Source organism: Simochromis diagramma, unplaced genomic scaffold (assembly GCF_900408965.1).
Source record: "Simochromis diagramma unplaced genomic scaffold, fSimDia1.1 OVJJ01000396.1, whole genome shotgun sequence".
NCBI lineage: Eukaryota > Metazoa > Chordata > Actinopteri > Cichliformes > Cichlidae > Simochromis > Simochromis diagramma.
In genome coordinates this window covers 105,643-127,107 of record NW_024387048.1, presented here as the reverse complement: position 1 = coordinate 127,107, position 21,465 = coordinate 105,643, and the positions used below count along the sequence as shown (strand labels likewise).

The 21,465-nt window shown below is 43.0% G+C and overlaps 3 protein-coding genes across 4 annotated transcripts; 2 read left to right on the top strand and 1 right to left on the bottom strand.

The window, feature by feature from the left end:
* Window positions 1-776: 776 nt before the first annotated feature.
* On the top strand, window positions 777-8,581 carry LOC120741766 (receptor-type tyrosine-protein phosphatase F-like). 2 transcript variants are annotated; one of them, XM_040044799.1, is made up of 4 exons: window positions 777-885; window positions 2,428-2,595; window positions 7,894-8,039; window positions 8,282-8,581. In XM_040044799.1, exons 2-4 carry the CDS (start codon window positions 2,496-2,498, stop codon window positions 8,564-8,566), a joined length of 531 nt encoding a protein of 176 aa, XP_039900733.1. In that variant the 5' UTR covers window positions 777-885; window positions 2,428-2,495; the 3' UTR covers window positions 8,567-8,581. The 2 variants fall into 2 exon arrangements, with proteins under 2 accessions (XP_039900733.1, XP_039900734.1); XM_040044800.1 differs by lacking the exon at window positions 777-885 and adding an exon at window positions 908-2,257.
* Window positions 8,582-15,822: 7,241 nt separating this feature from the next.
* On the top strand, window positions 15,823-18,520 carry LOC120741756. The gene is made up of 4 exons (XM_040044787.1): window positions 15,823-16,033; window positions 16,350-16,485; window positions 16,763-17,356; window positions 18,347-18,520. The coding sequence occupies exons 2-4, from the start codon at window positions 16,372-16,374 to the stop codon at window positions 18,518-18,520; spliced, it is 882 nt and encodes a 293-aa protein (XP_039900721.1). The 5' UTR covers window positions 15,823-16,033; window positions 16,350-16,371.
* Window positions 17,934-20,749, bottom strand: LOC120741760. Its single transcript, XM_040044796.1, has 4 exons — window positions 20,535-20,749; window positions 19,536-19,730; window positions 19,371-19,447; window positions 17,934-19,112 (listed from the first exon to the last, which is right to left on the bottom strand). Exons 1-4 carry the CDS (start codon window positions 20,580-20,582, stop codon window positions 18,713-18,715), a joined length of 720 nt encoding a protein of 239 aa, XP_039900730.1. The 5' UTR covers window positions 20,583-20,749; the 3' UTR covers window positions 17,934-18,712.
* Between the last annotated feature and the right edge of the window lie 716 nt (window positions 20,750-21,465).

Genomic DNA, 21,465 nt, shown 5'->3' with positions numbered 1-21,465 from the left:
TTACACTCAGCTCCCTCTTCACCACGACTGACCGGTGCAGCGTCCGCATTACTGCAGCCGCAGCCCCAATCCGTCTGTCGATCTCCGGCTCCCTTCTCCCATCACTCGCGAACAAGACCCCGAGATACTGAACTCCTCCACTTGGGGCAGGAACTCATCCAATTCAATTTCAAACAAAAATATTAAGTATATGCAAAAAAGGTTTTCTGTGAACCAAATACTGATTTTTTCGTCTGCAATAAATGTAAATAAATACCTTAATTTAACACAAACACACAAGTTGAAATTCTAGACATTTATTTTAATTGATCAAACTCAAACAATTACTAAAAGGATAGTCATAGATTTTATCAGGCTCATCTAACTTATATTCATCGTGATATTTACTAAATCTCTGAATTACCTTTTAGACTGTGAACAACTCCCCCGAACTAATATCAAAGCAGTTATTAGTTCCAGTCCACATGAAGCAGCCTGTGCTGGTTTCTGCTGGCAGGAATCAACATCTCACATTTGTTCTCTATAAGAGGAGCACAGTTATACACACCAGAACAACTTGACCAAACTTATATTAAAGCAGTTATTTATCAGATTTATCGTGAACTGATCACAGCAACGTTTTGTCTTTAATCTTGTCAATCATTAAACATGCTGGCAGCTCTGTGCTGCTGTTAGAGGAAAATGATGAAATCTGCAACACGGGATCACAGCCAGGACTATGTAAGCAAATATCAGCTGTTACGCTGGGACAATTAGCCACGCCCACGTCTGCCCGTTACCAGGTCACCTGACTCCTGTTTGCTTACATAAAGTAGGTTGTTGGACTCCCTGAAAAATAAATAAAGAACGAAACACTTTGAGAGAAGGAGACAAAAAGGAGATTCAGTAAGTTCACCGTTATCGTTCCTGAATGTTCTCATCGAGTTTAGTTTTGTATTTATATACAACGTTGACATTTGTTTGTTTTACATGCAAATATTTATAAAACGATTTAAACTGTTAACATGTTTTATGCTTTTCTAAACATATACAGCTTCTCCTCTGGGATCAAACACATGACGCGTTTATAACCAGAACTTTTACTAACAGGAAAATTTTAACTTTAACATTTTAATGACCGAACAATCACAGTGTGGATGAACATGTGTTGGCAGTTTCTAGCATAATCACAGCTGACAGTGTTATATGATAGTTTCTGTGTGTTTGGTTTTACAGAAAGAAACGGCTGCTTTGACCAGTATCCGCATTATTTCAACATCTGTGGGACACAGATGTTGAAATAATAATAATAATTATAATCAGAAAATTTAAAACTTCTCTGAAGTCTTAAGACTTTTTGTGTTAAACATTTTTTTAACCATGCGACAAAAATGTTTCTGCCACAAAATTATTGATAGAGAAAATATTGAAATAAATGCAGCAGTGATTTAAAAAGACTTAAATAACCTGACACTTATGTACCTGTGATCATCATGTGAAAGTCAGGTTTGGTGTATTGTGTAATTCTGTGATTACCACATTTCTGGCATCGTGACAGCCCTGCTCTCTCCACCTGCACAGAGAGTGAGACACATGATGGTATGCGGAGTGTGATCAATGAGAGAACAGAGTCCAAAATTTACACAAACGGAAGAAATATATAGTCAGAATCAATATCACTGATTTCCATTTCACTCTTTGAGGTCACAAAGATGCTCTGAGATCTTCTTCCACAGCCTAACACAACCATTCCTTTCCCCAGGCCATCACTGACCACCACGAAACTGGTCATGTTTGTGCCTCCAGACTCCTTCATGTCTGTCACGTTTCCTCAGTATAGACCTGAGTACCCTCAGAAACATGCCTCAGTAGCTTCAGTAGGTGGAAGTCACTTTGTAGGGCTCTGGCAACGCTCCTCCTCTTCCTCCCTGCAGAAAACCTGTGGAGCTTGAATCTGCTGCAGATACTGTCTCATGCCATCAGCAGAGAGGAGGACAATAACAAAAAGTAAACCAGAGAAAAGTCAGGAGGAGGGATAAGAGCAGAGTGTTACCACTATGGGGCTTTGCCTTGCTCTTGTCTTCTCAGTATACATGTTGTTGCCCTAATTTGCACCAATGCAGCTGAAATGGATTCATAGTGGTTTATGTCTCTGAGCTGATGCTTGCCTCAGTGTCCTGACACATGCTCAGTCACAGAGGGAAGGAAAGCAGAGAAAGATGATTCTTTGCACGTTGATGTTGCATTTTCAGTCTCTTAGGCTGAAGAAGTCACTTAGGTAAGTTAAATGTTTCTCCCACTGAAAACACAACATACAGAATAGAAGTTAGAACAGAATCAACTCTCTGGCTCCTCCCTTAATGTTTTGAGCAGCCTGTGTGCAGAGATGTGGTAAGTTTGTTTGCTGATGTCTGTGTACTTCTCTTCTGTATGTGTTTGCTGTCTCAGGTGTTTGTCTTTGACCTTGACGTATTGGGACGTGGCCAGCAGGGGACTGAGCAGAAACAGTTTGTAACATGGTGTATAATATTCACCTGGCAGGGTCCCATCGCCCCCGAGAGGGGCTGCTGGTCCTGTTTTCACTCAGCTACATGCTGTTCTTGTCTCTGGCAGAGAGTAAGTGTCCTCATTTACACCTTAGCTTTATCATCATCCAATAAAACATTGAGCTTCATGAGTATTTTGACACAAAGTGCATTTTATGCTGTAATTAGTGCAGTGATCAGTGGCTCACCTGCAGCAGATTTCAAGGAGCTCTGTTCATTTAAAGGAATGATATAGATATTTAATGTTCAACTTATTGCACTAATTTGTTGCACTCTGACTGATTACATGAAGAGAACAAACCTTCATGCCGTGGAGTGTGTAGAACAGACTCACACTGCACAGCAGAAAGCGCTCCATTGGACTTTTACTTTTGTGGTACCTCTGGGTGTCGGGGACAGCCAGGCAGCACCGCTCAGTGGGGACGGGGTTGGGGACCTCACCTATACTGCTGTCATAGGGTCACTGTAATATAATTAAGAGCCAAACCCCTCCTGTTTCCCACCTGACTATGGGAACTGCTCCATCCTTTAAAGCATGTATTGTGTTGTCTTTTGTGGTGTCTAAGATGTTAGGTCATACATTTAAAAGGATTTCCTGAACTTCTTTAGACTAAAAAGATGTTGATTTAGGTTTTTTAAAACCTACTTAGAACCCAAAACACTGGGCAAAAACATAGAGTGCAGTACAGAAAAAATAGTCTGATGCGAGCTGTTCTATTGAATGTACAAGTTCAACAAAAACAGGGAGTTCACCTGAAGCTCGTTCGTTCATAATGTAAATTTGAAACGCCAATTATTCCCCAATTTGTGTCCAAATCATGTTTGACAAACAGTTCCATATTTAGATGTGCTTATACTTTATTTCCATACTTTCTTTGATCAATGTGTCCATATACAGGATGTTGTTTGTTTGGAGACAAACTCTATGGGCTCAAAATGTGGTCATAAATATTTTGTACTTGTAAATCAGGATTTGTATGTGTAAAAAAAGATTTGTGTGTGGACTTAGCCAAAAAAAACCCTGCAAGTTACAAGTACAAATTTTTGACCCTATTTTTCTTCCTTTCATCTGATTGGTCAATGTCATGTCAATCACAAATGTAACAATCCAATCAGAGAACAGATGGGTTTGGCTGTCGGTGGGGCGCTTTTTTGAACTGCAGGTCCTTGAAGGGTAGCAGCTGGGTCCCCTAACTTCCAGTAGCTGATGAAAGGGTAAAGTTGTGGTACATCAGTGGTTAGAAACACCATTATTACTTTAGGATTAGTTTAACACAAAGTCAGGGCTGACCCGGGACCATGGCTGTGAGTCACAGTGTGCAGCATAAAAGTCCTTTCACATCAGACGCAGGATGTGCTGCTAATGCTAACTGCTAACTAAAAGCAAAGGATCCAGAGTTTGTTGCTGCTGAGCTCTGTGGGTTTTTGCAGCAGCTCTACCTGTGGTCCCCACATGCTTCAAAAGATCCACCATCATCCCTGTGCCCAAGAACAGCAAACCCTCATCCCTGAACGATTACCGGCCAGTTGCACTGACCTCGGTAGTAATGAAGGTGTTTGAGAGGCTGCTGAAGAACATCATCTCCTCCTCCATCCCAGACACCACAGATCCGCTGCAGTTCGCCTACAGATCCAACAGATCCACAGAGGATGCCATCACCCACGTCCTACACACCACTCTCAGCCACGTGGACAAGAAACAGGGTAACTATGTGCGAATGCTGTTTGTTGATTACAGTTCAGCGTTTAACACAATAGTGCCCTGCAGACTGTTCACAAAGCTGAGGGATCTGGGACTTAACAGCCGTCTGTGTGAGTGGGTGTTGGACTTCCTCACTGGCAGAACTCAGGTGGTGAGGGTGGGCAGGTGCGTCTCTAACAGCATCACCATCAACACAGGAGCACCACAGGGATGTGTCCTCTCGCCACTGCTCTACTCCCTCTACACTTCAGACTGTGTGGCCACCCATGGCTCCAACACCATTGTGAAGTTTGCTGATGACACAGTGGTGTTGGGTGCCATCTCCAACAACGATGAGGCGGCCTTGATGGATGAAGTGAAGAATCTGGCATCGTGGTGCCAGGACAACCACCTCCAGCTGAACGTCAGCAAGACCAAGGAGCTGGTGGTGGACTTCAGAAGGGGTCAGCACAGAGACTACAAGCCCATTATCATCAATGGAGCTCCAGTGGAGAGGGTGCAGTCCTTCAAGTATCTTGGTGTCCACATCTCCTCAGACCTGACATGGGCTGCCCACATTCAGGTCCAGACCAAAAAGGCTAGGCAGCGCCTGTATCACCTACGACAACTGAGGAAGTTCAGGGTCTCTCCAAAGATCCTCAGGATTTTCTATACAGGCGCTGTGGAGAGCATCCTCACACAGAACATGACATCGTGGTTTGGGAACAGCTGTGTGAAGGACCAAAAAAGCTCTCCAGAGAGTGATCCGTACAGCAGAACGCTGCTGCAGGATTGCTCTCCCCCGCTTCAGGACACCTACACCAGGAGATGCCGGAACTAGAGCAGCGCAGATACTGAAGGACCCGTCCCATCCTGGCAACAAACTGTTCCAACTTCTGCAATCTGGTAGAAGGTTCCTCATCATCCGGGCAAGGACAGAGAGACTCAAGAGGAGCTTCTATCCCCAAGCCATCCGGGCCCTAAACACACACACCCGCCCTCTCACATCATCTATAATTGAACTGAGTCAGGACTCTTCCAGACACTAACCAAGGAACATGTACATTTCAATTCCTTTAATTTTAAATATGTTTATATCGTCTATACTGCAAAATAGTCAGATGTCTATTCATATTAATATACAGAATTCACCTGCTTGCTGCTACTACTGCACATTCACCCAATGTATATACTATATATATATATATAATTATATATATATATATATAATGTTTTCCTCTACCCCCCCCCCATTTTTGCACATGTCTAGGAGCGTGTCAGGCTACATTTCACTGTGTGTTATACTTTTATAACTATGCATCTGAAAATAAAGAACCTTGAACCTGTACTAGATGCACCTGCTCCTTGTCTTTTCTATCTCTGACTTTATGTCCTCTACAAGAGTTTCTGTTTTTTTTGCTAGTTCTTCAAATGTTCAATAAAAACATGTATGCTAACTGATAACGAAGAAAGCTTAGTAATGAAGACTGTCATTTCCAAAACACTGCCCCCCTGCGCGGTCTGCAGCGCTGTTGAAAAGGCTCTGGAGGTCCCTGTAAGCACGTAAACCTGTGACACAAAAATCACCAAATCACGACCACAGACTGTTTTCCTTCGTGGTGATGAAGGAAAACGCTGGGTTGGCATGTAAAAGGGCATTTATTCCCTTCAAAGACCTGCAGTTCAAAAAAAGTGCCCCTCCGACAGCTTAACCCATCTGTTCTCTGATTGGATTGTTACATTTGTGATTGACATGACATTGACCAATCAGATGAAAGGAAGAAAAATAGGGTCAAAATTTGTACTTGTAACTTGCAGTTTGTTTTTTTTGGCTAAGTCCACACACAAATCTTTTTTACGCACGCACAAATCTTTTTTACACATACAAAACCGGTTTACAAGTACAAAATATTTATGAACACATTTTCAGCCCATAAAACTCCAGAACAACTTCACTGCGACCTTTGACCTCACGCTGTGTCATTCTGCTCTTCTACGGTCACATGTCACACGTGCTCTGTGTGTGTCAGAGGGACCTGTGTGACCTGCATTTGGATGGTGCTTCAAGTTTTAAAATATCAACATTCATTCATTGTTTTTTCAATAATCATTTAATTTATGGATAAAATCAAACAGCTCAGCATTTTATTTAATAAAGAAACATAATGGATGTATGTGCATACATGAGTTGTCTTTGTGCTCGTATAAGTCAGCTCTCAGTTAAATGTAGTGATGTAGAAATATTTGTCTTTGAGATCAAAAACTTAAATTAATTGAAATAGAAATAATATTCACCTTGATTGTTTCCCTGTTAATTTCAACTGCTGTAGTGTTTAAATTAATAAATTTAATTTAATAATACAATAAATGACATTTTGGACAAACATTTACATTATAATACCGAAGTTTGTTGGTCGGTGGTCTCATGAAGTATATTGAGCGCACTGTTTGCTAGCTAATCTTAAAATGACTGTCTGTCGGCCTCAGATACATCAAATACCAGTGTGAAATCAAAGGAAATGAAAAATAATCAAATTAAGATTTTCTCCTTCATTTCTATCAAACAATGCAGTTTTAAATGTTTCTAGTTAATGATGTGTTGCTAGGCACACTGGGCAGCGCATTATGGGCTAGATTGTCCGATTTCACAGCCTCTCACTTCTAGCCTTCGTGGTCTTCCAAGGACCCGGTCTATAAACCGGCAGACCCTGAACTGGCACCAAAACATACAAAGGACCGCACTGAGACTCGTTGAGGAGAAGAAGACGGTTAATTAGTGTTATGAGGAGAAAAGGTTCAAAGTAATAATAATAATAATAATACATTTTATTTGAGGGCGCCTTTCAGAAACCCAAGGTCACCTTACAAAAAACACAATTAATAAATCATGTGATTAATATAATGTGTATATTAATCACATGATTCATATAATGCACATATACATGCTTGCTATTAGCCATTTACTGTTAGTTTGTCATGTCCAGGTCTGGTCCGTCAGGTTATTGTGTCCCCAGAAACACTTCAGTTTTTGTTCCTTTTCGTTGTGTTTTTTCCTATTTCTGTTTTGTTTTCTTTTTCAGTCTGGCTTTTAACTTGCAGAAAAGCCAAGGTAAGCCTCTGGCTGAAGCTCAGTGTAAGCATTTAAGGTAAAAGCTTCAAAATGAACTTAGTTAGAGAGCTCTACAGCAGAGCACTCACTCAAACCTTCTACACTGTCCTGGTTTCAGCATTGCTGCAGGACAACAGGAGCATCACAGACAATGAATCACAGACTGTGTTGTCATGTGCACAGTCATGATGTCCTGTAGGTGTCTCTGAGGTGTCTCTGAGATAGTGCAGCATTATACAAGTAGTGGCCTTTTCCTAATTTTGGGAGATGCTCAGTCAGTTACCTGATCACACAAAATTGTGTTTCATCGTTATACAAAAACATTTTTAATGTTAAAACGTTTAATGTTAAACTTTGTTTTGGTTTAAACACTGTGTCAAAACAAAGACAAGAGTGTGACACTAACACACAGACCGGACGTGTGTCTCATGACTGAGCTGCAGGTGAAGCAGCAGCGCTTCTCTGGGTTTTTCAGGTGTCCTGTGTGTGGAGAATAGTGACACCCACAGACAAGGTCTCCCATCACTCTGAACCTCCATGTCAGTAACTTATTTGTCCTGTCGCGTCATCTTCATCAGGCCCTCCAAGTTTCATCACATTTCCTGTGAATCAGACGGGCATCTCGGGTGGAGTTGCTTCATTTGTGTGCCAGGCCAGAGGAGAGCCAAAACCCAGAATCACCTGGTTCAAGATAGGCAAGAAGGTCAGCAGCCAGCGATTTGCGGTGGGTGCTGATGCATGACTCTAACATTGCTAAGCATAAAAACGAATTCACAGAGCCCCCCAGTGAATCACGCTCTTTATTATAAACATTTATTTAATTACTTTGACATAAGAAAGACAAAGCTCTGTGTAGTCTGCAAGGATGACTGGATTTTATTGAAATCTTGTAATGAAGCCAACGTTTTTGAAAAGAAAAAGAAGCCTTGAAAAAAACTCTCCTCCCGTTTACTGTGGCTCTTCTAGGTGATTGAATTTGATGGAGGTTTGGGGTCGGTGCTGCGGATCCAGCCGCTGCGCGTATACAGAGATGCAGCCATTTACAAGTGCATCGCCAGCAATAGTGCAGGCGAGGTCAACGTCAGTGCCAGACTTGAAGTGCTGGAAGGTAAAAATGGATCCTGTTTTTTTAAACTTTCACTGAGGTCCTGTTTTAAAACTTTTTTTCCTCCCCCGCCCCCAAAAGCAAATATTCATTCATGCAACAGCTCCAAAATCTATCTGGTATTAGCAGTGTCACAACGGAGCTGATATATCCTAATGTAACAATATAAATGAAAACCTAATGATTATGGTTTCCACTGACATCAATGAAATACAGTGATTGTCAGATTCAATGAAGACCAAATGTTTTATTTTATTTTATTTACTTACAGTTATGTATACAGGTCACATTGAGACTCAATGCATCATTTACAAGAGAGACGTATTTCAGACAAACATATTACAATTACAGATTTACAGATGCAGATTTCCATGGTGGTTTTCTCACATTTAATAAGGAGAATAGCAGGAGAATTTCTTTCAGAAGAATCACATGATTTAAATGATCAAAATAAGAAATACTGCAACCCCCCCCCCCAACAAACAAACAAACACCAGAAAAAAACCCAGGAGAGTGCCAGAGTTTAAAGAGGGACTAAACGAGTAGGATATCAGTTCAGGGTCAGTGTTTTAGGGAAAAAAAACGTGAATCATAAATTCTGGTTTAAGTTCTGTATTCTGTTGTTCTGTTACGTTGGTTATCATAAGATGGCTTATTGGTTAGTTACTGTACTGTAAGCCTAAGGCAGCTTTGTAAGCATCACAGGCAGACTGAAATGATCCTTCTTCTGTCTAAACTTCAGACTTCTTGTGTTGTTAATAACTCACCATTATCATCAGTTACAAACACAATTCTACTTTCCAACCTCATCACAAAGAGCAGCAGATCTAAAGTATCACTCTTTGGTATCTTCTGCTCTTGCACTAATTTTGTGGCATCTGAAATATATTTGCTGCCTTTGTCTTTACCAGCTCAACATCCTAACCTGCCTTTTGCATTTTTCAGAGAAAACATCCCCCATGGCTTTCCCTCCATTTATTTGGGCCCCCAGCTTAAAGTTGTTGAAAAAAGCCGAACTGCCACAATGCTGTGCGCTGCCAGTGGAAACCCAGACCCAGAGATCTCGTGGTTCAAGGACATGCTTCCTGTGAATATCAGCAGCAGCGACGGGCGCCTCAAACAGTTTCGCTCAGGTAGACTTTAAAATGATCTGATTTAATATCTCTAAGGTTTGAATTTGCGTGGCATACTGAGAATGTTGCAAAGCAGCTTTCAGATCTTTGTTCCCGTACCATTTCTTTTATTCACTTTCACCATTAAAGGCATGAATGTTTTATTTAAGTCAAAGTCAAAGTCAAAGTCAACTTTATTGTCAATTCTGCCACATGTACAGGACATACAGAGAATAGAAACTTCGTTACTCTCAATCCCTAGATAAAATAGAAAATGAACATTTAAATATAAGAGTGATTAAAAATGCAAGTAAAATATTTAAAGTAAAAAATTAAATAATATAATACAATTTTACATATAACAAGAAGCTATACAATATAAAAAAGGGTAAATGACATTGAGTGCAAACCAGGCAGAGTAGTGCAAATAGGCAAATAGTGCAAATGGAGATTTGGTAATGTACGGTAAGAGATAGTGTAACAACAAAGTCTATGAGGTAATGGCAGTCCAATGCTCCACAAAGTGACTGGTAACTGGTGCAGGCCAGTGAGTGAGTCAGAGAGTGTGTGTGTGTGTGACAGAGTTCAGTGAGACTGTGGAGGGGAGAGGGGGCAGAATCGGGAGGGAGTTAAGCTTCCTGACAGGCTGATGGATGAAGCTGTCCTTCAGCCTGCTGGTCCTGGCCTGGAGACTCCGCAGTCTCCTCCCTGACGGCAGCAGCTTGAAGAAGCTTTGCATTGGGTGCGTGGGATCAGCCGCTATGCAAAGGGCTTTTTTAGTGAGACGGGTGCTGTAAATGTCCTGGAGGGAGGGGAGAGAGACACCAATGATCCTCTCTGCAGCCCTCACTATGCGTTGGAGGGTTCTATGACAGGACGCATTGCAGGCTCCAAACCACACAGTGATGCAGCTCGACAGGATGCTCTCGATGGTGCCTCTGTAGAAGTGTACATGATCGGGGGCTGGTGCAGCAGGTGTGTGCAATTGCAATGCAAGTCAGGAAAGGTTTCCAGTTCTTGGTTCAGAGAGTGTTTCCTTGTTGGAGAGTGCGCGTGGGTGGGTGGGGGTGGGGGGGTAGAGTCCAATCTGTCTTCCTATACTTCTGCCAATCTGGTGATTCTGCTGGCTGGGAGCCGGGAGGGAAGAGAGTTCAGCAGTCTCACAGCCTGGTGGATGAAGCTGTTGGTGAGCCTGGTAGTGCGGGAGCGGAGACTTCTGTATCTCTTTCAAGAGGGCAGGAGGCTGAACAGACAGTGCACGGGGTGGGTTGCATTGTTGACAATTGTGATGGCTTTGCGGGTGAGGCGAGTGGTGTAAATGTCTTGCAGGGAGGGGAGTGGTACACCAACTATCCTCTCAGCTGTTCTCACAATGCGTTGTAGAGCTTTTCTGTTATAGTCAGTGCAGCTACCGCCCCACACAGTGATGCAGCTGGAGAGGATACTTTCAATAGTTCCTCTGTAGAATGTAGTCAGGATGGGTGGTGGAGCACTTGCCCGCTTGAGTTTGCGCAGGAAGTAGAGGCGCTGTTGTGCTTTCTTGGCCAGTGATGCTGTGTTGGTGGTCCAAGAGAGGTCCTCACTGATGTGCACCCCCAGGAACTTGGTGCTGCTCACCCTCTCCACCGCAGCGCCGTCGATGGTCAATGGGGGGTGACAGGTGTGGCCTCTCTGGAAGTTGACAATAATCTCCTTGGTCTTACTGACATTTAGCAGGAGGTTGTTGTCTCTGCACCACGTGGTCAGGAGCTCAACCTCTTTCCTGTAGTGGGTCTCATCGCCCTTGGTGATGAGCCCCACCAGCGTTGTGTCGTCCGCAAACTTCACAAGGTGGTTGGAGCTGTAGGTTGGTGTGCAGTCATGTGTCAACAGGGTGAAGAGCAGAGGACTGAGCACACAGCCTTGTGGAGCCCCCGTGCTTAGGGTGATGCTGTTTGAGACCTTGTTGCCCACACGCACCGCTTGAGGCCTCTGGCTGAGGAAATCCAGCAGCCAGTTGCAGAGGGAGGTGCTGAGGCCCAGTCTGTCCAGTTTACAGATGAGTTGTTGTGGTATTATGGTGTTGAATGCTGAGCTAAAGTCTATGAACAGCATTCTCACATATGAGTCTTTCTTGTCCAGATGAGTTAGGGCTGGGTGGAGGGCAGAGCAGATTGCATCCTCTGTGGATCGTTTCGCTCTGTATGCGAACTGGTGTGGGTCCAGGGTGGGAGGTAGGCTGGATTTGATGTGTGACATGACTAGTCGTTCAAAGCACTTCATAATAATGGGTGTCAGTGCCACGGGGCGGTAGTCATTGAAACAGGCTGGGGATGGTTTCTTTGGCACAAGTATGATGGTGGCAGTCTTGAAGCATGATGGGACAGTGGCTTGCCTCAGGGAGGTGTTAAAGATGTCTGTGAAGACATTCTTCAGCTCCTCTGCGCAGTCTTTCAGCACACTACCAGGGATGTTATCTGGACCCGCTGCTTTCCGGGCGTTGATGGTGATGAGTGTCCTCTTCACGCTGGCAGCAGACAGGCACAGAGGCTGGTCGTGTGGAGGTGGTGGTGTTTTCTGTGGGCGTGTGTTGTTCTGTGCTTCAAATCGTGCAAAGAAGCTGTTCAGGTTGTTGAGCAGAGTGGTGTCGCTCTCACAGCTACGCGCTACAGGCTTGTAGTCTGTAATAGCCTGGATGCCTTGCCATAGGCTTCTTGCATCCTTGCTATCATTGAAGTGGGAGGTTATCTTGTGTGTGTAGTCCTGTTTCGCTTTCCTGATGCCACGCGACAGGTTGGCTCTCGCTGTTCTCAGGCCTATTGCATCCCCAGCTCTGAAGGCCTTGTCTCTGGCCTTCAGCAGCCTGTGGACATCTCCTGTTAGCCATGGCTTCCGGTTGGCTCGAGTTGTGATACTTTTCACTTGTGTTACATCATCAATGCATTTGGTGATGTATGAGCTCACCGTGTCTGTGTACTCCTCGATGTCTATGATGTTATTGTAGGTGGCTGCTTCCTTGAATATGTCCCAATCAGTTGACCCAAAGCAGTCTTGAAGAGCAGAGGTGGCCTCCTGTGACCACACTCTTACCTCTTTCATAACAGGTTTGATGACCTTCACTCTCTGCCTGTATGCTGGCATTAGCATAACAGTGAGGTGATCAGAGGTGCCGATGTGGGGGAGGGGGATGGCTTTGTATGCTCCTTTTTCCTGTGTGTAGACCAAGTCCAATATGTTGTCTCCCCTTGTTGGAAAATGTACATGCTGATGAAACTTTGGGAGAACAGTTTTAAGATCAGCATGATTAAAGTCTCCTGCGAGGATGATGAAACCGTCTGGGTGTGCTGTTTGTTGCTCACTGATGGCCTGATACAGTTCGTTCAGCGCCGCATTTCTATCGCTGTTGTTGCTAGATGGAGGTATATAGGTAGCGACCAACAAGATCGAACTTACCTCCCTGGGCAAATAGAAAGGGCGACACTTCACGATCATGAACTCCGCCAGTGATGAGCAGTGTTTGCGTACTACAGTGGCATCCCGACACCACTCGTCACGGATGTAAACACAGACCCCGCCACCTCGGGTCTTGCCTCCGTCTACGAGAGCCCTGTCGGCTCTGTAGCATGCTAGCTGCTCCAGTTGTATGGCCGAGTCCGGGATGTTGTCATTAAGCCATGTCTCGGTGAAAACTAGCACACAACAGTCACTTACTTTGCGATTCGCTGATCTCAGAAGTCGTATGTTGTCCATTTTATTGTCCAGAGATCGTACGTTGGCTAAGAGGATCGATGGTATGGCTGGGCGAGTTGGCTTAGCCTCAAGCCTGACTCGGACACCTCCGCGCTTGCCCCGCTTCCTTGTCCTAGCGCACCGCTTTCGACGCCTCCTTGCCCGGGGAGGGTTAGCAGGCGAGTCCGGTGAGTTGCTAGGCCAGCTAGCAGGCTGTCGCAGAAGTCCTATCTCCCTTAGCATCTCAACGTTAGTGTTCAAAACTTGGCAAATCTTGCTTCTCCGAATGTGTAAGAGAGCCTGACGACTGTACACATATTCCGACGTGGACTGGCGAGAAACACTTGCAGAAAGACACTTACTTGACGAACAAAACATCGCATTTTCGGGAGAGCGTGAGGTCGCTGCGTCTACATGCGCCGCCATTTACAATCCTGATCCCGGTCTTTGAGAGCCAGAGATTTTCCTTGTTTGAGGTGACCAAATACTTATTTTCCACCCTAATTTACGAATAAATTCTTTACAAATCCTACCATGTGAATTCATGGATTTTTTTTTTTCACATTCTGTCTCTCACAGTTGAAGTGTACCTCTGGTGCAAATTACTGACCTCTGTCATCATTTTAAGTGGGGGAACTTACACAATCGGTGGCTGACTAAATACTTTTTTGCCCCACTGTATGCAGGACTGTGGAGCTTCCCTGGTCTGCATGGCATGTTCCCAACAGTGAGCATGGAGAGGGCACCGAGCACGAACTCGTGAGACTGTGAGAACAGCTCCATGTCCACCAGAGAACTCCCACACACTGGGCAGGTGATCCACAGCGGATCCACTGGATACGTGAACCTGCGAGGCCACGAGCAATATTCCAGGGGAACGCTGGCTGCAGGACCCTCGGAAAGCACCGAGTGTGCGACCTGCAGCTAGTGACCGCAGGAGCTTTTCCATTGTGGATCGGGGCAACAGAAACCTGGGAGGCTGCTGACAAAGGCTCCCCATCACAAAGGTAACGAACACACCCCAGCCACACACAGTAATTCAATTCAATTCAATTTTATTCATATAGCGCCAAATCACAACAAAAGTTGCCTCAAGGCGCTTTATAGATACCGTAAAAAGTGGAGATCCAACGATCACCAGTTTCACATCTGCACAGCTGATTATAGTTAAGCTGGTCTGTAGAGTTCACATGGAGCCGGTGTGGGTGAGGGGACTCGCCCAGCTCTAATGACCACAGTCCAGGTGTTGTCCCTCTGTCCACTGACAAGAAACAAAGAGCTGAGTAGCCTTGCAGGTCAAATCCTACCAGTCCCCTCAGTATGACAGCTCCCCCCTAGATCGTGGAACTTGTTAGTAACAGGGTTGATGTCAGAGGCCTGAACAGTCAGTCCCAAGGGAGAGTTATATTTAAAGGCCCGGAGTAACCTCTAAGAACTGTTTATAATAAAATGATTAATATTCTTATATTTACCTTTACTATTTCACAAAGGTTTAAAAAGGGTATGTCCACAATTTAGACTGTAATTACAGGATATTTTACTTTATTTGGCAGGAGCGAAGCAGAGGCAGAATTAAATGATAATAACAGTCACAGAATAATAAGCAAATCACATCAATCATAATTATCTCATTAACCTACTCTGAGCTAATGCTGATTTTAAAGGATGAGAGAGGTTGGAGGAGAGAATGAGCAGATCTTGTGCTGAATTTTGTTTCATCTCAGTGTTTTGTGCTAATGGAAACAATCCAACAGGAAAGCAGGAATCCTTGAATATTCAATACTTCAGGAAAACAGTGAGACCCCAGATCTTCTCAGTGTTGGGAGAAGCTGCAATCCTCCAGGAAAATGATGGGAGTCCAAACCTTTAGAATTATAATCCAACACAGCAAAGATGATGATGATGATGATGATGATGAGCAGAGATGGAGCCAAATCCATGTCGAATTTGTAAGTCCATTGTTTGGGCAGCTGCTTGATCCCTCTGGTGTCTCTGCTAGAATTTCCAAAGGTGAATTTCTGGTATCCGATCATCTGAACTGCTCACAGGACTGCTGGAAACAGAACCTGAACATCTCTGAGGCTCCAATGGACTACTTGCACTAGGGCATGTAACGTATTTCCGTTTCCAAATAGTACCGCTTGTGCGTTTCCGGTACGTTTGCTTATCTATCGGTAGCTATGCTAATGTCGCTTCAGAATGAGTATAAAAAGGAAAGTATTTAAAACAGAACATTTTCAAAAACAGGAGAAGAAATACTCCGAGCATTGCTGTGTCCCACTTTGTTCAGCTTCAGCCAAATTTAACGGCATACTAAGTTTTCATGCCTTTCCGACCCATTCTGACTTGAGAAGACAATGGCTGGTAAACATACGCCGGGATCATTTCACGATTACCTCTCACACCAGTCTGCTGCAGACACTTTGCCAGTGATCAACTCATAGAGCCAACAACCCTCGATGGTCGAAGGCGGCTTATTAAAGGTGCTGTACCAACACTTTTTGAGTGGAATGGCTATAAAGTTGAACCACCGCGGCGTAGTGTTTGGGAGAGAACGGAGCGACGCCCTGAATGAGTTCCTCCTGACGATCAAGAAGAGCACAGTCTTACAAGAGATCATGACTACTGCTCAGTCCCTGAGCCGTCTGCATTGGACATATCTGCATCAGCTGCAGAAGACCTGTCCAAAGACGTGGAGACTCTGAGGAAGGAAATACAGGAGTTACGTGTCCAGCGAGAATTTGGGTTACAGCGTTTTGCTGGCTCCGACACTGACATCCGATTCTATACCAGGTACACATAAGTTCTATTCAAGCTAACTGTTTAAAATATACCAAGGTCACCATCAGTTAAATCTCGAAAGTTTTTCCAGTCTTAATGAAAACAAAATAGAAATTTACTTTTTCTCTGCTGACTGTATGTTTCATCTAGATGCTTTAGTATTTAAACGATATCCTAATGCTACAGGTAAAATACAACACCAAATACTCTTAATCAGACTATTTTATACAGCATACCATTAGCATATTTGTCACAGTTTACATTATTTTTATGTCAATGTGTAATGTTAATTAATGATTGACACGATGTATGTCTCTCTCGTGAATAGATTTCCAAGCTATGATCATTTGATGGCATTTTGGTTTTTGATTGAGCCTTGCATCTATAAAATGATCCGGGTTTCAAGAGCCAAGTCAGCTGCCAATCGGAACGAAGAAGTGTTGACACCTGCACGCACATCAACAGTAGGTTATGGGTTTGTTGGTAGTTAGAACTAGAGGTGTAATGTTATTGTATTTATGTACAATAACATTACATTATGTACAGTAGCATACATACACAGGTGTATGTATGCTAGACTCAGTATCCTTTACATACATACACCTGTGCACTACAGCACCTCATTGTTTACCCCATGGTACGGTATGCATAACCATTACAAAACATTTAGCCAAGAAAAGCATAATTTTACTAGTTCATAGCTTAAGGAGTAACATTTTCCCTTTTGTTTTCACCTTCCAGAGGCAGCTGCTACAGCCAATTGACGAGTTTTTTCTTTTCCTGGTTTTCCTGTCAGTTGGTTTGAAGGAGAGGGACCTGGCACACCGATTTAACATACACCAGTCCACAGTGAGCCGCATTATTGCAACATGGACAAATTTTCTTGCCACTGCACTGGGGTCTCAGTGCATCTGGCTTACACGTGAAGAAGTGCAAGCTTACCTCCCTGAGGAATTCAAAGATTTCTCAGACACCCAGATGATCCTTAACTGTACAGAGCTGAGGTGTCAGACACCATCCTCACCACTTCTCCAAAGTGAAATGTACTCTTCGTACAAATCCCACTGTACGATGAAAGCCCTGGTTGGCATAGCTCCACATGGTCCAGTGACATTCATCTCTAATCTGTATGCTGGTTCGGTTAGTGACAAGGAACTATTCAAACAATCAGGCATTGCTGAGAAGTTGACTGAAGACATGGCAGTGATGGTAGATAAGAGCTTCCTAATCACCGATTGTTGTAAATGCAAAGTGTACTGCCCACCTTTTCTATCTAAGCAGAAGCAGATGCCAGCATACCAGGTTAAGGAGACGCAGGCCATAGCCAGACTCAGGGTGCATGTGGAGCGAGTCATTAGGAGGATCAAACAGAACAAACTTTTTGATAGCATCATTACCATGTCACATGTTTATAATATCAACCAACTGTTTGCAGTGGCATGTATGCTGTCAAATTACCAGAACACAGCATTAGTTAAAAAATGGGTTAAGTGAGATAAGATGGATTTTTCCCAAGACACCAGTGCCAGTAACTTATGGAAAATGACCTGCAGCTGAGGCCACTACAGTTGCATTTCTTCCTTCTCAGCTGACAATACTTGATTACAGAACTGGTACTTGAGTCCTGATAGTTGAGTTTCAGTTATTGATAATTCAAATTCATTGCAAATGTTTAATGTTAATAATACTGTTTAATTATACTACTATATTACTATTCAGATTCAACAAAATTGTTTATCAAAATTATAAAGTAAATCACTAGATCGTTTTAAAATCATAAGTGACATTGAGCTTTTGTAATGTCAAAAATACCATTTGTCATTTTCTACAGTTCCGTTGTGTTATTGTCTAAATGTATATCAGTATGCTAGGCATGGAGTTTTAAATACTTACCATGTAAATAAGTTCTGCACAAATTCAACGTTTTAATGTGTGTTTTTAAAAATTAAATTGATGCCATTGCTTAAATAACAGTTTATGGATTTCACATAAAAGTAACATGTAACAACAAGTAACAACAAAAGAATTCATGAAATATATTGAAAATAAAACATCAGTTATTTTGTTCCAGCCAGCCTGAAGGATCTGTTTTTCTTTTTACTATGTTTTCACTGTTCATTTTTTCAAACACAGGTATCTTGGCATATATATGTAAAAAAAGAAATAGTCTGCCTTTTCTCTGATTGCATTGTGCACATCTGTATCCATGTATATTCTTTGCACTAGGTAGTCCTCTTGTGCCCACACAACAAAGTCACACCACTGCATCCCACTGATGAGCAGTTGTCCTTGCACTTGCCAGTAATATGCGTGGCTCTTTTTTAGTTTAGGGGTACCACATTCCATCTGCACATATTTGCAGTCAATAAAGTTTTGTACATTGGGACATTTGAATTCGACGAAGCCAAACTGGGGGTATTCATTGGGGTCAAAAACAACACCATCAGGAGATGCAGCAAGCCAGGGGGCAATGGGGTGAATGACCAGACCACAGGGTGAGTAGTTAACATTCATTAGCCTACTATACTCTGCTGCTATTGCAGGCTCCATCTCAGTTCCTCTCCTCATGTCTGCTGTCTGCCTTGTTCCCTTCAATATACGCTCTGCTAGTGACTCGGCCGAGCTCTGGCCTCTGACGTGACACACCTCCCGAAACCTAGAGGCAGTCACTCTGGGCCTGCGGAGCTGATGTCACTCAGACGAAGAGCTTTGCTCACGTGTAGCTTCCTCTATTTTGTGAGCCATTTCCAGAGTTACAGACAAGCTTTTCAGATGCAGAAGCTCTTCTTCTGAGCACACAAACACACAATCTGATGGCAAGATGTCATACCCCTCCAGAGGCAAGTGCGGTGTTGGTGGTGCATCACGGTGTAGTGTGATGTACCGGGTTGTCAAAACCGGCTGCTGATATGACAGAACACTGCCCTCCTGCACCAGCCCAAAGGCACTTTCCACAAGGGGCTTGTCAGGTCTCATGTTCATTGTGGTCACAAGTGGCCTGTCCTCAATATTAAATTTTGCATATGCCTCCGTTATTCTGAACAAGCAGGGATCTGGTAACGGACCCACCATGCCTCTGTAGAAGCCACTCCTAAAGAAAACATCAGTGACAATAATGTAAGGAAGAAGGTTGTTATACTGAACAACCACTAAACTAAAAACTAAAAGGTGTAAAACAGTGGTGCATAAGTTAGAGACTGGGATGTATATGTACATGACTGAGTTAGCCGTCTTCAGAAAGTGTAATGTTGTATGTAAATTAATACCTATTCTGACACATGTATGTGTGAAAAAAAAATAGCAACATACATTTGTAACACATGAAACCAAATTTTACAAATGTAATTACCGTACTCCAGTCTGGGCCATTCTATTTGGTACCGGCTTAGTGAAGATCATGGAGCTGATGGGTCCTGGCCTCACACCCTAACAGAAGACACATTTACTATGGATGGTGTTGCTGTTCATATGTAAACATGGACTAATTCAAAAACTTTAACCTCATTTAAATTACCACTGTCCGTGGCTTGTGCCATTGCTGTTCAGATTCCGTGCAGCTATGCACAGGGGGGACAACCGGCACTCTGAGTTGTGAGTAGTGTGCTGTTTGGAAGAGCAGTGCCACTGTGTGATTGCACATAACAGCGCCTGCCACACAGGAGCACTGACTATGTGTCAGTATCACCAGCGATGAATCCAGAAGCTTAATCTAAGAAGAAAGAACAAAAATTAAAAATGTAACATCTTCATGGAAGAGCCGAACAGGAACATAGTTCAGTGTTATGGTTACGTACCCTCCTGAATGCTTAGTGTTTCCTTCTCTCCCTATTAAAACAACTTAACCATGCTTGATAACTGTAATAACTTTGATTGTGTATATTTGCAGTATTAACTTGTTGTCAAATGTTTCTGATCACCCAAACACACGTTGATTTAACTATCTGACTAGTCAAATTAGGAGTGATAAAGCAGGGAGACAAGGAAAACATTCAAGTTGATGGGCCTTTAGGAATGAACTTAACTAATGCTTAAATGAACTGAACCCCACTGAACGGGGATTAACAACTTTACACAGCTTCCTGCCTACACTTAGTCTGTGTGGTGCCTCACTCTTCCTCATTGACCTGTAGCACAGGGCTCTCACACCGACCTCCCCTGACAATCTGTCTTTATTGGACACTGAATAAAGATACAAGTACCATTAGCATTATTTCTGTATTACTCATTTCAGCATGTCTTAAACATATATATTTTACACTTAGCAAGAGTAGCATTAGGTAGTTAACTACCTCCATAGTTAGCCAACTACCTAACGCTATTATAACAGTGTCTAACAACAAAAGTGACATTAGTTAAGAAAACCTCAACTATAGTTTCGGACGACATAAAACACCGTTTAAGAAAACATGTAATGTAGAGAACTGACATCAAATGAAGGACAAAGCGGAGTAACGTAGTGTTTGCATTTGACGTTAGCTAGCGTTTCTTTGTCGGTTAATTTACGTGTTCTTACCTTCGTAGTTGTGTATATATGATGCAGCATATAACTTAAATCCTTCATCTAATTTGCTGGCGGGGGTAGTCGTCACTCTGCAAATCCGATGAACATCAGTGATGTTCAATTTTGGGAGCTCTTGTAGGCAGCGAGTGTAGAACGTCGCCATGGTTTAACCGCACCGGAAGCACTGGGGCAGGACTACATAGAACGCGGAAGTGATTGTGCAAGTAGTCCATTTATGCTCTGACAAGTGCTCACTCACCCCACCTCTCCTCCCTCTGGTAGGTCGTCACCAATCACTGTGTTTACAGAAGATCAGCAGTTATTTTACTTACTACATTTATTATTTGACATATTGATCAGGATCATAGTTTGATTATAACTTTGAATAGAAATAAAGATGATTTACTACGAGGACATGGGGAAAATAACTTTTTTACAACCAGAAATCTGGGTCTAACACATGAGGCTGGATGTTAAATCCTTTTACCCGCTCAAAGATGTGATGACAGGGGAAAGTGAAGGAGACTTCAGCCTCTCTGTCACTTTTCTTCCATCAGAAACTTTTTGTTGTTTTTTTTTGAGCTGAGATCAGATTTGTGATGGTCACTCTGATAACTTGATGTTGTTTCCCTTAAACCATTTTGCCAAAGTTTCTGAAGTACAACTGTGTGTTTATTGATTGATTGATTAAAATACCTTTATTAGTCCCACAAGGTGAAATTTCCCAAGGCTGCCGACCTATTGCACGCAATGGCGGCGCCATCTTACCTTCCGACCATACATACATTACACAAAACATCACATGGGGAAGACAGGTCAGAGAGGTATAACAATGGAAAATGCACCACACGAGGAAAGATAAGGAGAAAAAAATAACTCCCCCCAGACTGAGCTCCAACAGGGAGATCAGTTTGAGAACAGAAAAAACACCTCTGCACATGAA